Source organism: Gallinula chloropus (genome assembly GCF_964237585.1).
Source record: "Gallinula chloropus genome assembly, chromosome: 5".
In the NCBI taxonomy this organism is placed as follows: Eukaryota; Metazoa; Chordata; class Aves; order Gruiformes; family Rallidae; genus Gallinula; species Gallinula chloropus.
Window position 1 is genome coordinate 21,467,519 of NC_140090.1, and position 15,864 is coordinate 21,483,382.

The window sequence follows — 15,864 nt, forward strand, 5'->3', positions numbered from 1 at the left end:
CCTGAGGTATAGAATGGAGTTCAGAAAAATGGGGAATAACAAATGTGTTTAGAACTTTTGTAGTGGGTGTGTGGGTCAGAGTTGAGTTTGCTGCTGTCAATTCTTGGGAGAGAGCTGGAGGATGTTAACAAGGCTTTTTCAGGGTCCCATGGCAGGTTGGAGGTAAGTCCTGCTGCCTCCTGAACCTTCTGTGCTGTGTTGGCATGGCTGTGGGGTGCGGGAGCCGTGGGCTCGGCTGGACACTGGTGCACAGACAGAAGGTTGATGCCCGTGCACGTTGACAGGTATTTCCAGCATATTCCTTTAATGCTAGGCTTCACTACACTGCAGAAGAGGCAGAGCTGCAGTCTGGTGCAGAGTGTCATGGCAGTGGCCTCAGAACACTGACAATGAAGGAAGAATCTGTAGTGTTTAGAATCTGAGAAGGATTTTCTTCCTCTCTTAACATGGACACTACTGTAATGGTACTGGGTTTGCAGTGTCATTTATTAGGCATGTTGCTGTGTTCAGAGTAACCACATTTGGATCCTTACAAGAAACTAAAGCTGTTCACCAAGCATTAAATCTTTTTCTTGTTTGTACTCAAAATCCTTCTTGTTTATAGAGTGTTTTGGTTTTTTTTTTTTTCCAAGTACTGAATGCTATGTAAGGAGGATCCAAACTTCATCTTTTGCCCTTCAGATATAGCACTAGGAATCACATTAACTACCCTATTAACTGTTGGATGGGTGTTGCTGTCTTTTTTTCAATCCAACATCGATTACAGCAATAAGAATGTCATTACTGTCCAGCCTCTTGATTCAGAGAGGAAAATTGATCTGAACCATCACAAAGAAAGAACACTACAAATTAAATCTTTTTTTGTTAATGGGAGAAACTTTGCGGTGGAGGTCAGAGCACTTAGAAGCAATTTACAGAGAAGGGAATCAGGAAGATAGTGTGTACTTTGTGTAGTGTACCTAGCACAATAAACAGTGGGTTCAAGATGCTAAACCCATTTGGGAATTTTTTCTTTGTTTGTTTGACACTATAACATGGAGAAAGCTTTTATAGGCTTCATATGCTCAGCATTTTGAAAGTGTGGAAGACTAAATAGATTACAATCCACATAGGAGCTTCTGATTTAATTCTGTGGGAGTGTTCATGGTGGTGTGAATTGGGACTGTGTAGAAAATGAGGATTTTGTTTCTAGAACCTCTGACTCCTTTTTTAGAGAAATGGAAAACGTTGTATATGAAGAAAGGTGATACAGAAATGGAGACAGTGGCTCAGTGGTTAACAAAACTGAAATCGCTCCTCATAAATTTAATTCAACACCCTCTTCCCTTTTTCTGCAGTAATTTCCAAATGCTGAACATGTAATTTAATTTAAATGGGACATTCTTCTTACTATCAATTGTAAAAAAATTTAATACCTGACTCACGGCCCCCGTGAGCAGATTCCTAGAAGCACAGAATGCTCATAGCTTCCAGTGACTGCAGCTTCTGCTTTGCTTTCATTGGAAAAAAACCCATAAAAATCCTACTTTACCTAAAAACTGGGCTCCATGTGAGCCTTAGGCTAGTGGGGGCATAGAATTGGTGGCCAGCTGGCCTGCAGTGCCCTGGCACTGTGCTTGGTGCCACGCCAGCAAGGAGGGCCATGCAGCAGCACGGGCGCTAGGCAGCACGCTGCCTCAGAGGGCTGTGGTCCAGAGCTGGTCTCCCAGAGTGGTGGGTCTGCTCCAACTTGAAAGCTGGTTCTGAGAGTTTAGCCCAACCTCTGTGACCTGTGGGAAAGGTTTTCTTCTCTGGTGTGCAGTACCTAAACTCAGCCCTTTGTTTTGTGTTGGGGATTTTTTGATTGGTTGGTTTCTGGTTTGGTTTGGGGTTTTTGTTTGGTTTGTTTTTTCCTTTTCAATTCTGATACAGCCCAGATGCTGAAGAATCTGACCTGGATGTTCTGACACTGTTCCTCTTCTATAAAGTTTCAATGACGTGCAAAAAAATCCAGCAAGCAGCGCTCAAGTGAACACCAGCATTGCTCTTTAATGATTGGATAAGGATCTTGACTATATATAGAATGACTATAAGGACTTGAATAGTACCCAATTTCAGGGTGGATGCTAAAATATGTATCTGCATCCTGGAACTTCCAGTATCTCTTTCATGGATTATCTGAAGTCTGGTTCTCTTCCCCCTTTGTACTCAACTTTTTTTTTTTCAAATAACTGTTCAAGTTTTAGATCAAGGAGAATGTTTTGAAAGGTTATTTATATAAAGGTGCCCTTCTCAATTCACTAAAAAGGTCTCTAGTCCTTTATTTTGCATTTGGTTTGTTTTGTGGATTCTTTCTGCAGTCAGTGTGTAACACACTTATTTTGGTACTGAAATTAAAGGATGCCTGTAGTTAGTAATACACCTACTAATCTGCACATTTCTTGCACTAATGTTAGAGCTCCAGAAGTGTTTCCTGTAAAAACTTAATATTTAAATGGGGAATGTTTAATGCAAAAAATCGATGGGATTCTGTCAAGTAATTTGGTTCCAGAAAGTTTTACAGATAGAGACATAACAGCATGCAGAGAGGAGAAAGCATTGTAATGCTGCCTGCTCGGAAAGGAGGCAGGTGAAGAATAGCAGCGTTCACTGGCAGGTTTAACATGTGCTCCATAGGAAGGCAATGCAGAAAAAAGTACATTTGTAATTATGTGGTTACAAACGATCATTTAGGTGCTTAAGTTGTGCTTATTGTGTATACTCAGTGGCATTAAAAAGTTTCAAAATCAATGTCTACATTGATCTGTAAACATCTGTTACATAAACCCCCAATTGTTATCTCATAAATTTAATGATGTGCTCAAGTCCTGGCTGTTTGTTTTGAACTCACTGGTGGGATGTGATACGAGATAGTAGAAGGGAGAAGCAAGGAGTTTCATCTCCCTTACCTCCTTTTCATTTTCACATACAAAGCTTCTTTAAATCCTCTGGGAAGAAAGGATGAATGTAACCCAATTTTTGTGAGGTGCTTATGTAAATAAAATTGTTTTGTTTGACTTCAAAGACTGAGAGGACTTGTTAAAAGCCTCATTTTTGTATACATTGTTTTAGGTACGTACTATAGTTATGTTTGTGCCCAAGGAATGGTGTAAGTCATGATAGAAACTTCTTTGATCTGCCTAGATTTAAAAAAAATCCAATTATTTGGAATGGGAAATGCAACCTACAGTAAAAAGAGAAAAAAGGACTGCTGCCATACCTTTGTTTCACAGAATGATCACATTCATCTTTCTTCCTGTGCTAGTTTTGGGAAGTCTTATTTTGCCTCTGTCGCTAGCTTCCCAAAAGAGATTTCAAAGCCTTTCTCCTGCAGCCTATATGTAGGAGAAGATAATCCTTTAAATATTATGAAAACTGTAAACAAAGATCTTTTAAAAGATGGTAAGTTCTCAATTGATGGTCTGTCTTTCATCCTCCTCCTGCATACGTGTGAGGTCCAGCAAATAGGTGCTCGCTGAAGAGTGAGTTGCACCAAGTCTTGTATGGCTGGATCCATATCTGGAAGTGAAGGGACAGAAACAGAGTACACTAAATGTCCTCCTTGCACTGATTTCTTTGAGAACTTAACTTTCCCACTGTTTGTGTGGGTGTAACTTACCCCAGATGGTTTAATCCTTGCCAGAAGACACAGTAGGATATGCATTTCCTTACATCCACAGCACACAGCTAGTTGTAGCTATCAGTAATCAGTAGCTTAACTTGATGCAATGTTTGGACACCACAGAATTTAGTAATATCCCCGAGTCCTTAGGAGGAAGTTGCTGCTGATCAGGATTAAGATGAACATATGGAGCAGTGGAAAATTACTCACCCTGTACTTATTCAGTTCACTACAGCTGCCAAGTCATTTTTGAAAGCCAGTAAATAGATATAAGCTGTTTTGTGTGTTTGGGGGGGTTGTGCTTTGTGCATAGTGCTTGCTTTTCATTTGAGAAGCATCATTTCTGTAACTAACGACTCTGTAATCAGTACAATTGCTAAAAATATCGAGTGTTTAAAAATGACTGATTTTGTTTTACAGAACACTTCACCTGCATTATAAAAGTGCTGTTCACTTTATTGTATACTCAAGCCTTGGCAGCGCTTTCTGTTAAATGCAGTGCTGAAGATAGGATGACATGGAAAGAGTCAGGAGCTCTCAAAAAGGTTGGTTAATTTGTTAAAACAGCTATGAAATTTTGCTTATGTATTTCTGGTAGGATTACAACAGAATCTTCTGCTTTGTGTATAATAATTTGCTTCTGCTCCACAAAAGTCCACTATCTTGTTTCTGCATGTGCAGGGGTTTTTTGCAGGTTTTGGTATGTGATGAGACTTAAAAGCTTCACAATGAATATCTAGTTCCAGAACCGAGTTTCAGATTTGAGGCTGTATCTCTACAGTTTCAGTCTTGAGTTTGTTGCAACGATATCAAGTAACTGCAGCTTTCCTTCCTGTGAAACTGAAGCCTTCCTAGATAAGCCATGGGTTGATCTGATCCACTCCTTTACAGGGAAAGCGGGAAAGCTTGTTGGGGAAAACAACATGTCTGTTTCTTATTTGCTCACACTATGTGTGGCTGGTCATATAAATTTCTCTCAATATGTGGTCTGGAGTGTTCAGGTGATGAAGAGGCAGGGAAGGAAGTTTGTAGACTAGTCAGGTAGGTATTTCACTGTTGCTTCCTTGCATTTTGCTAGGATTTCCATGTAAAGTGAAGGTACCTCTTGCTATTTCAATTCAGCTGGTTGAATGCCAGTTCCCACCCAAAGACGCAGTTCCTGGCACTGGCATTCATTTAATCCTTCAGTTAGTTTTGTGCTCTACAGCTTGATTCTCCAGAAGGTCAGAAGAGTGCCAGGCCAAGGGGAAGGACGGAAGCATTGGGGCCAGCAGAGGAAGTGGGAGGAGGAATACCCCTTTATACAACAGCTGGCCCTTAGATTATGTTGGCTGTAAAATGGAATGCACGCTGAGAAGCATGACCTGCTTTTCACATATGAGTTAGATTTGTCATACTGGTCACTCACAGCTCAGCTCCAAGGTAGTAACAACAAATTATCTGCTGGCCAAACTGCTGCAGTGCAGGACTTTTGTTCTGGAGTTGCATGAAGCATTTGAGATCACTGGCCAGTACTGCATTTTGTTAGCTCCCTCTCCACCCACTTCTTTCAGTATATTGGCATTTTCTTAGAATTTCAACAACATTTGCTTGAGAGTGTTGCTGGTGAGGGGTTTTTCCATTTTCTGTTTACTTAAGTGATATCCCAAGCCATAGGTAACTTGCAGTTTGTGGTAGAAAGCATATGCATAAAGCGTTACCAGCTTGCATGCTTTCACAGTCATTGTGTCAGTAGCAGAAGTTGGAGATTATCTGAGCGTGCTTAATTTTCTGTCTATGGTGAGAGATTTTATTCTAGGGCATGTGGTAGGTGAGCTTGCAACCGATTCATGCTAAGACGTTTTCTTCTAGAAGCATGTGAAAGCATTTGCTTTGTGTAAAGCACTTTGTACTTGATGCTTGCAAGTTATGATAATGACTCAGGTAATGGCTTTATGAAGTAGTGCTCTCTCGATGCTAAAGACGGGCCATCGTAGTGGAATTTCACTAGTGTGCTTGTTTCTGCTGGATGATAAGGCTGAGTGGGAAATAGTAGCACATTAAATAGTATGTACTGTGAATGGATGTTGTGATTTAGTGACACTTAAATAAACAACAGATTAACTTCTGTCAGTCTGAAATTTTTTACTTTTCTCCTGTGAGAAGCTCATTGAAGACTGACCATTTTCCAAGTGGGAAGGCAAAGAGGTAGGAGGTAGATAGGAACACCACTCCCTGCTGCTCAGTATGTATTGTACTGACAGCATCTCTCACTCCCTCTAAAACATCCTCCCCTTCCTACTGTCTGCCTGGTGTAGATCATCTGTGTACAAAGGTCCGTGTTCTGACAGCAGCTTGGCACTATGTGCTGAGCATGATCTCCGCACGATCCTCAGGCCTTCAGGGGCTCCTACGCTTGCTGATAGCCTGGCTTCCATCCCACCCCAGTGATAATCCACCCGAGTGCAGAGGCTTTGCAGAAGTCCCAAATTTAGGTTTGCCCTTCCCCAGGTGTCTTTTCAGTTTCCAGGCCCTGCTGCATAACGCTGCCTGGACGCTGTGTGTGCGCAAGCGACTTTTGAGCACTGACCAGCGGTAATCCCACAGCTCCCTGTGCCCCTCTGCCAGCCCTTCGCAGGCAGCCCTTCTCTTCTCGAGACCTCGTGTGAATTTACTTGCTTTGCACATGGCAAGGGAAGCTGGTTTTTAGTTTAGGAATCCAAGTTAGTTCTTTAAAGTTTCTTGAGGCCCACATGGTGTGTGGTTCAGGCTGGCTTTTTCTCATGTGCTGATGATACTGACATTCTGATGCCAGGATCACACCTCACTTAGGTTCGATTGGCATTATCCACAGGAAAAAAGTTACTTCAGTTTGGTGTTCCAGAGCTGAAGTCTTTCCCTTACATCTGTACCAAATGTTCAAACAGCATTAAGAGTTCAGCTTGTCTCAGAAGGGTGAGGAGGTGGATATTCCACTCTTGATTCCCAACTTCCCTCTCATTATCTTTGCAAGGTGCCTTACGGCGTCACAAGCGGCACACTGTCAATGCCGATGGAGTAAACTTCCAGCAATGATGTAGTCAGGAGGTTTGTCCTAACTGCCAGTTTAAACACCTGCTGCCTTCTGCTTCTTAGGCTACAAGTATAAACAGCAAGTCTGCCTTGCCAGTGCTGGAATGTGAAAACCCATCTAAAGTTAATAATTATAACTGATGTCAAAGTGCAGTAAAGAAACCAACTGATGAATTAAATACACTTTTTATATATGTTTATATATATTTATATTTGTATATTTAATCTCATCATGTTGCTTTGGATTTTTTTTATAGAATCTCAGTAACGTTCCACTCCCTCCTTGTTTGCTGTGTTGATGATATGTTAACAGAGCTCACAATTCACACTGGGCCATGTCTTACTTGGGTAGAATTTATTATGTCTTAAAGGAAAAATATTTATGGGAATACTGCTTTCTATTTCTGATGGCTTTCTGTAATTGTTGCCTTTAAATGTAAATGCTGTGACATAGGCTTAAAAAAAATACAGTAAGTGGTTTGTACCTCATTCTGGTTGGTGCGTTTTAGAAAATGACTTCTAGGCTACTTTTAGAAAATTACTTCTTCTTTTTAATTAATTGTATTAGGATTCAAATTCTGTCAAAACATGATGTATCCATAAAGTGATTCTTCCTAATTTTAAAGTAAGCAATCTTACAGGAAAAAACCATGGGGAATGCAATATTTTAAGTGTGCTTTCATATTACTCTCAGTTTAGAGTATGTGTAACTGAAGTAGCCATTCACATTTCACTGTCAGGTAAATACATTCCCTGCCTGTAGAGTTGTTTTTTTATTTATTATTTTTTTTTTAACGACCTTTGTCTCTGTAGGTCAGGATTCATGTGTTCATCAAAAGGAAATACACTTGATCACTGTTTCTTTTCCAGGAACTTTCCCTCTTTTAATGGATTTCTTTCCTCCTTATTTGCAGAATACATCCAATGGAGAAAAATCTTGGGAAGTATTGCTGGGTCATGTGATTAGTGAGCTGTCAAAGGGGAAGATCTATGAAGAAGGAGAGACTGAAGAGTTAACAGTGGTATTGGCAAATCTCTTGAAAATTTACCCAGCATGTCCCCTTTCTGTCTCTTGTTTAAGTTTCACAGCCTTGTTGTTATAATGATTTTTCTCTGATCTTGCTAAAGACTGCAGTACAGCTCCTCATTTTCTAGATCAAAGCACATCCCTTTGGGACAGTTTGCCTGTGCAAATCTCTCTTTTTGCTAGTATCATATATGGCCAGGGCTGTGTTGGGAAAGTTACTGACAAATACTACTTATAGTTGTGGGGTTTTGTCACATGTGTGAAAGACGCCTTTAGAAAACTTGGAAAACTGAATGTTTAAGTTGAAAAACTATTTGTCAAGGGGAGAAGAGAACCCATGGAATTCTTTCAGATTATTAGTGAAATGCTGGCCTTTGTAATGTAAGTTTGATGTGATGGTTCATACAATATGCTTTAAAACATTTGGTTCATATTGGAGTTCCCTACATAGGGGCAGAATTTAGTAATTGCTTCCTTCCCTCCTAGGTGAATCCTGATTCTGTAGAGTGCTATCTGCAGCAGTTCTGCCTGCCTTTCCTCAGGATCACAAGCCTTCTTCAACACCATCTTTTTGGAGGGGATTTACCTAGTTGCCAGGTACAAATGGAGGGGCATGCTCAAAATGTTTCCATTTAAAGCTAGAGATCAAAGATTAGATTTTAAGGTGCTTTTTGTGGTATGCATTTTCTATCCTAAGATTTACTCTTTTTTTTTTTGTCATATTTTATAGCATTGCTCTGCAGCTTTTTTTAGATTTTGTAAGTTTATTTTTGATACAGTTTCCAAGAAAAATGGTACTGTATTCTCAAAACTCAGCAAATACTTGCTGATTTCCTTAGGTCGCAGATGCTGGTCTCACAAAACATAAACATGCTTTTGAAACTTGTCAGGCATTTGCAGAGATGGAGTAACTTCCACAGGGACTGACAAATGCAGTCCTGATTTTGTTTAATGCCTGCTAATACTTGAACTTTGTTCTCAGAGGCGTTGCATCAGCCAGCAATTACATTTAAGTTCTGTGGCTGATTTGAGTCGAGTTTGCTGCAGGTCAGCTCCTTCGTTTCCTTGCTTTAAAATCGTATCATCTGTGCCCAGCTACAAGGCAGTTGGGTGCTAAACAGAAAGAAAATTAGGGGGGAGTTTGGGTGTTTCTCTTTTTTGTTGTTGTGTTTTCTGGGTTTGTGGGTTTGGAGTTTGTGTTTATTTGTTTTTTTTTTTATATTCTGACCAGTTTTCTCGTATTTTAAGAATCTGGTTTGAGGTAATCTGGAAGAACTGGAAGCTTTTCTGTGTAAACATGACTATTTGCATCACTGTACTAGAAGGTCTCTCCTGTTGTTATTGGAATAGATAAATTTTTGATAAACTCTTTAAAAATTCAGAGTGCAGGTATTGATCTAAACCTCTCTGGTTTTGTACCTAAAAGGAAGATGAAGAATTCACAGTTCTTGCAAGCTGCCTAGGTCTGTTACCATCTTTCCAATCGGCTCATCAGTTCACCAGTGCCTCTTGTCTCGATTGGCCAGTGCCAGCATTTGACATGATATCACAGTGGTGCTCGGAATTGGCTTCATTTGCAGATAGACATCCAGATCAAGTAAAGGTATGTAGCAAAATGACCTTTTCCAGAGCAGTCCTGATGTGGAAGCAGCTATTCATCGCTTGTTTCACTGTGCACATACATAGAAAAGTGTGTTGGTTTGGATCTGAGAAACCTGACTTGGAAAAGAGGGAGAAATCTTAGTGAATGTGAGTTGGACTGGCTAAAAACAGGAATAAGGAGACCTACCTGGTTTTATATGGTTGCTGGAGACAGAAAATGGAAATGCAGTGGTTAGGTGGTTCCAGGTGTACCCATATCTTCTGCAACGGAAGCATGTAACATGAACTGGCTTTTAAAACAATACCTGAGGTTTTTCTTGCCAATTAGATGATACTGATATTTATGAGAGTCTTCAGTTGATGCTGCATCTTAGGTTGAAATGTATCAACATTTTTGCATTGTTTTTACGAAGAAGCAACATGTCAACAGCTCACGTCCCCCTCTCCTGAGGTTACAGTGTCAGAGGCACGCCAGGTGCTTTCTCACACTGCAGCGTGACCTCCACCTTTGTCCGTTTGCCACCATGAATCGGGCTGTTGTGAATGTAAATTTGAGTAGTCAAATTATTCCCAAAATAGAGTTGCTGCCAATCTGATAGGCACGTGAGAGAGATGGTGGTGAAGCTGGTAGTGTTCTTCCCATGAAGAATACGGTACAAAAGCAATTTGCTTTTTTTCTTGTTTAAGGTTTTGAGGTCATGCACTCTTCAAAAGCTTTGCACCTTGCAAGAATAATCTCATCTGATCCCTATGCCCATCAGTTATTAGCCTCATAAAAATGAGTAGGTTGAAGGAAAGCATGTTACTGTCAAAAAAACCCCCCAAAACACCCCTCCCAGTAAGTAAATATCTACATTGGACAATCTTTTTAAGAGCAAAAGAGAGGAGTTAGGCTTTGAAACCAGGATTTACATAGTGCCTATCTTAATGGCCTCAAAATCTGTGTGCAACACAGCCTTGAAAATCAGGCAGATGCCTTCAGATACCATTTTCAGAGCATGAGTTCTGTTTCTGAAAATTTTAATTTAAATTTCAGCTAAGAGATAGCTTTCCTAGTCATTGCCAGAATTTGGCAGTGACATATTGATATTGCCAGGATACCTTGGTGTAGTGAGCGGGAGTCATCCCTGTAGATCACTCTTAATCCCCTTGGATTAGCTGTGAAGATTTTTGCTCTTAAAAAGTGTCCCATGTAGAAAATGTCCTTGGGAAAAGGCTGTAGAGCCTGGGTTGCACCCCTTAGAGAAGAAACATGACCACAGTTGGGGACGGTGTTCAGCCAGAGGCAGGTGCCTATTGCAAGGTGAATTTTGATTTATAAATTTGTAAAATGCAGAAGTGAGAGATTCTTCAAGGGCAGGATGCCTTTCTTTGGTATTCTCTTTTCTTAGAAAATACAAATGTGTTAATGAGTGTGCAGAACTGATACATTGTTCTTATTTGTAGGCTTTGCTTATCCAGGAGCCGAAGTGGGATTTGCCACGCCTCCTTCAGTTGCCTGAGAATTACAATACCATTTTTCAGTATTATCACAGAAAGACTTGTACTGTTTGTACCAAGGTTCCTAAAGATCCTGCTGTTTGTCTAGTTTGTGGTACTTTTGTATGCCTGAAAGGACTGTGCTGCAAACAACAGAGTTACTGTGAATGTGTGCTGGTAAGAGAGCGTTAATTCAAGTTCTGTAATTGATTCTTGCACTTTTGGATCTTTAACTCCATTTCTTGGTTTTGATGGTTTTCCTATAAGCAAAATGTGCTTATATAACGTTTAGTGCTTACTTCTGACCCAAGGGCCTAGACTGGATTCTAGAGAAGACTTCTATTCACCTTTTTAAACCTATAACCTATTTCACCTGTTTGTAAAACTTACAAAGTCATTGTGCATAACGCTGGCACATGCTTTTCATTCATAACCAATTGAAATTTGTCTACATCCTGATTGTTGGTAGAGTTATTTTAATTTTCCCCCATTTTGTTTCCTTTCTTTCTGCATACATAAGAGTATCAATGTGGGGGGGTGTTTCTTCCCTTTTTATAGCTTGCCCATCTGCTAGTGATGCAGACTATAGCTGGATAAGCATCCTTTTAAGGCCTTCGACTTTAATTCAGCAGCAGAGTTTTCTAGTCAGCAGATAAGTTCTTTCAGGAACCTGAGTTGGACAGCATCTGGTGTTGTTCTGTCTGTGGTAAAGGTTCACTTTGGCAGCTGCCACAGAACAGTAGAAGGCTGGAACTACACGGGCTTTACAAAACCAAGGGGAATTTGTTGGGGAGATATTTAAAAGTGGGGCATAAAACCAAACCCTAAGAAGTTTCAGAGGGATCTTTCTTGAACCTCTCTGGGATTTAGAACTCAGCTTTTTCTCTCTTACTGTTATGGTGGGAGGAGGGCTGGGTGGGCAAAACAGTTACATGTGAGGTGTCAAGTTTTATGAAAACAAAGGCATATAAAAATTTAAAATGAATACAATTAGTTACATTTTATTATAGCCTCAGATTGCAATAAAACTGTATAGGAAGAGCATGTTTTTTTAACTGCTAAAATGAAACAATTCATACAGATCATGCCATTTATAGTTATGAATGTCACTGAAGCAAGCCAGAATTCAGAGCTGCTTTTTTGTAGAGCCACAGACTAGATCTGTAAGCGTGGAGAGAGTAAGGAAACATTTAACAATAGAGACTGTTGTACAAGAGGTTCTGTTAGGTTTTTCTGAATACCTGTTCTTGTCATCTGTGAAAAATATTTGGTCAGGTTCCACAGTTTGCTGTACAGCAGCAAATTCAAAATACTGTAGAGAATATTTGTTCTCATTTTTGTTAGGTAATTCTGTTATTATGGGATAGCAAATACCCTCCCTTTTTATCAGGGAACAATTTTTGTATGCAAGTATTATGGCAGCACAACACATGGGGTTTGCATGGAGAATTTCAGGGCAGGCTATACTTTGCCAAACTGTTTATTAGTAAATAAATAATGTGGTACTTCAAGCAAAGCTAAGTACTGGGGTTTTTTAACCCTTTGTTGTTATAAAGTTTACAGATGCTAACTGAACCTTTGCACCCTTCTACACCCTTGCTATTACAGCATTCTCAAAATTGTGGAGCTGGGACAGGAATATTTCTTTTGATTAATGCATCTGTAATCATTATCATACGAGGCCATCGTTTCTGCCTTTGGGGCAGTGTTTATCTCGATGCACATGGTGAAGAAGACAGAGATCTTAGGTAATGTTTCCATCAGCCCTGTGTTTCACTGTTGCACTCTTCATAGATCAACTTTGTTATGTAGTACCTGTAATAACAATGTATTTCTACCTTCCTTGGTAGAAAATCCCCACTTGCTGACTTTCTCCTCCCTGAGAAGTCATGACCCCTGAGTTACATGCACCGAACAGACAGAATCCTATGTTGCCATTCCCAGTGAGGGTGCTGTGCCTGGGACCTCCTCCCAGAGCTGTTATTTGCCCTTTAGGTATTAAAAGGATGCAGTTGGATTCCAGCATGGGGAAGGAGTGTAGCTTCCAAGCTACGTAAGCCTGGGAGAACAAGAGAGCTTTTTTAGACTGCGCTGTCCAAGTGCCAGCATTATCTTATTAAAGCAGAACCAGCAGCCCCTCCCCAGTGAAAATGCCTGTGCACACAGTCCCTGGGAAAAACCTTGAGTGTCCTGCACAAGTGATACAATGAAGCAGTTTTCCATTTATTTGCATACTAACCATTTGGTTTACTGCTCTTTTTTTCCCCCTTCAGGCGTGGAAAACCTCTCTACATATGCAAGGAACGATACAAAGTGCTGGAGCAGCAGTGGGTGTCTCATACTTTCGATCATATCAATAAAAGATGGGGGCCACATTATAATGGCTTGTAAATCATCGTCATCTACACACCACATCATTGCTGTTACCATGAATGAATGCATCCTGAATGACAATAGCTTTAATTGTTTGGGAATTAGGTCTTTGGCTCGGGGTGGAGTGGGGTATGGGCATAAAAGGGAAATGGAACTTTGTCAATGTGTGAGATTTTTTGCAAAATTAGCTGCTGTTGCTACGAAATAATACTACAGTAATTTGCAATTAAGTCCTTAAATTGGTGTGAGCAATCTGATTGCACTCAGTAGTCCATTTTTCTTTTGTTTTTTAAAGCCCATTATTGTTAAGAAGCACAAATTTTACTTACAGTTGGTTGGAGGCTCCAGCAATAGCTGTCAGGATTTTATTTTTCTCTGCATGGAGTTGAGTTTTTAGCAGTTTTTGCTGAAACAGTGTATGTGTCTACTACATCTACTAAATATGTTGGATAAAGTTTATTTGCCTTTTGTTGGTTTGAGGTTTTTGCTTGATACGCATTTGTAATTAGACAGGATTTGTAAAATGATTGTGAGACTGCATGGTAACAATTGGTCTGAAAGTTGAATTTTACGGAATATTTCATTAATCATGAGAGGTCTATAGAAATATTTCAGGCATTACTGAAAACTTATGCATTCTCAGGAATTTCATATTTTTTTCTCCATAAATAAGTGAAATAGCTGTAAATTAGGTATCTTATTGTTCTCAGTGTAATCCAGAACACATATTATTTTTATTTTTTCTTTTCCAGAAAGGAGATGTTTTCCATATCAATCGAATAAACTGTTATTGGTAACACATACAGAAATTGCTGTATATAATTTGTATGGTGCCCAACATAGCAAATCCCAATGAGAAGCATTAAGAGCCATAAGCCTGTCTGTCATTTGAAACCAGATGTATGTTTGAGAATGATAGGAATGGAAATGTGCAGACTGTTCTGCAAATGACATATAATTCTGTATCTTTCCTGTCATTTCAGGAGGCTCCTCTGTTTTCTATTTGTTTAGATAAATCACTGTTCTTTCTGTTTGGTTTCCTAAAAAGGAAAAGGAAAACCCAACAGAGATAGCCTAGATGAACAACCAGTGCATGTGCAGCCTCATTGGATGAATGCCGAAACAGTTTAGAGGGCTAAAAAATTCCAAACAGGCATGACTGGGCAAAACCCCACAGTGTAAGTAGGTAGGAAAGAGTGTAGTTAAAATACTGGTATGTAATATATTGCTACTAATGTTTTTCACAAGTGTTGGACGTTTGTTGGCTATTTCATACAGTACTACCAAGGAGGTCCTGGTAGCTTTGACTTTCATAGCTTGTTGTGTAAAATAAAATTTATATGTGTAAAATAAAAACATCTTATGATCAAACCACATATACAATGAAAACAGTTCCCCAGTGGAAGTCATTATCTAGTGAAAAGTGTATAGGGGAAATAAAATGACTGTATAGCAATCAAGGAGAATGGTCAGAAGGAAAAGGAAGCAAATACAATGAGGGTTTTTTTCTGGATACCTGCAATTCAAAAACCCCACAATAAAGGATGCTGGTTTTTATACAAACATATAAATATATATATATTTCAAAAGTATTACAGTACTTCCTGTAAGATTAGAATTACTCTGTTTCACCAACTAAATGGCTGTGTCTTTTCCAAAATATTACTTTTTTGATACTGTATTATAAGTTCTGCCTGTAATATTTTTGCATTGCTCATTATGAATATCAGGCCATTTTGTAAGTGTGGTTAAAGAGCAAAAAGAATCTTTACATCTCCAGCATAACATTATTACAGGGCTCATGAACTTGAGAAATCCGTAGTTCGAAGCTCCGCTGTTATTTACAAGAGATAATGTATCCAGAATTTGATTACTGTGTTTTATTTAAAATGGAATGTTCTCTGGTTGTGCATATGGATGTGAAGTAAAACTATTAGCCTTAACTTTAACATTTGGGTATCTCATAGTGTTTATTTTAGTACTGGTGAATTAGTCACCAACGAATTTAAAAACAGCGACAAAAATAAATCACTTGGTTGAAAAATCGTACTTGAATATCCTTGCATGCTGCTAAACAAGAATTTTGATTTCCCCCATAACTTTTTTAATCCTACTTTATTAAGCTAACCTTGAAAACTAACAGGTCCAAACTAGAGTGGTGTGTGCGTGTATTACTCAAATGTTCTGGTGTGATATCCTGTATGAATGATCATTTGAAGTACAGTACATTACTGTAGAATCTGAATCGATCTTTATAACACATCAGAAGAGTATGAAACTAGGAATACAGTAATCGACATTGTAAGATATGTTAATAAAAGTCTACTGTCACTCCCTGTGCTTGTGGCATTTTTTCTCTCTGCACCAGTCATCCAAAATGTAACTGTTTCAGGATTCCACCTCTTCGCCAGGCAATTATGTAACTGTCCAAAGCTCAAGGCATGGGAAGTACTTGCATAGAGAGTAACTGATACGGGTTTTTTCTTGGTCCTTACACAGAGCCATGTATTTTGTATTAGTCATTTGGATTATTTTCTTTTAGTCATAATTTGAAGTTGTTCTTAATTCTATGCCAGCTGTTACAGCACTGCTGCTGCAAACTGCTAAAATTAAAATGCTGAGTTGAGTAAATGTACTTCTGGGAAAACTCTGCTTGATCTTCTGTCAAACATGTTTCTGAATAACTATGACT

The 15,864-nt window shown here is 39.3% G+C and overlaps 1 protein-coding gene across 1 annotated transcript in view; it reads left to right on the top strand.

The window, feature by feature from the left end:
- Window positions 1–15,121, top strand: part of UBR3 (ubiquitin protein ligase E3 component n-recognin 3) — a gene marked incomplete at its 5' end in the record, with an annotated part of 108,858 nt that extends 93,737 nt beyond the window's left edge. The window contains 7 exons of the mRNA XM_084265134.1: window positions 4,061–4,185; window positions 7,606–7,713; window positions 8,205–8,315; window positions 9,145–9,321; window positions 10,767–10,976; window positions 12,408–12,547; window positions 13,073–15,121. Of these exons, the coding sequence (XP_084121260.1) occupies window positions 4,061–4,185; window positions 7,606–7,713; window positions 8,205–8,315; window positions 9,145–9,321; window positions 10,767–10,976; window positions 12,408–12,547; window positions 13,073–13,190 (989 nt within the window). The 3' untranslated portion in view covers window positions 13,191–15,121. The remainder of the gene's footprint in view (window positions 1–4,060; window positions 4,186–7,605; window positions 7,714–8,204; window positions 8,316–9,144; window positions 9,322–10,766; window positions 10,977–12,407; window positions 12,548–13,072) is intronic.
- Window positions 15,122–15,864: the final 743 nt, after the last annotated feature.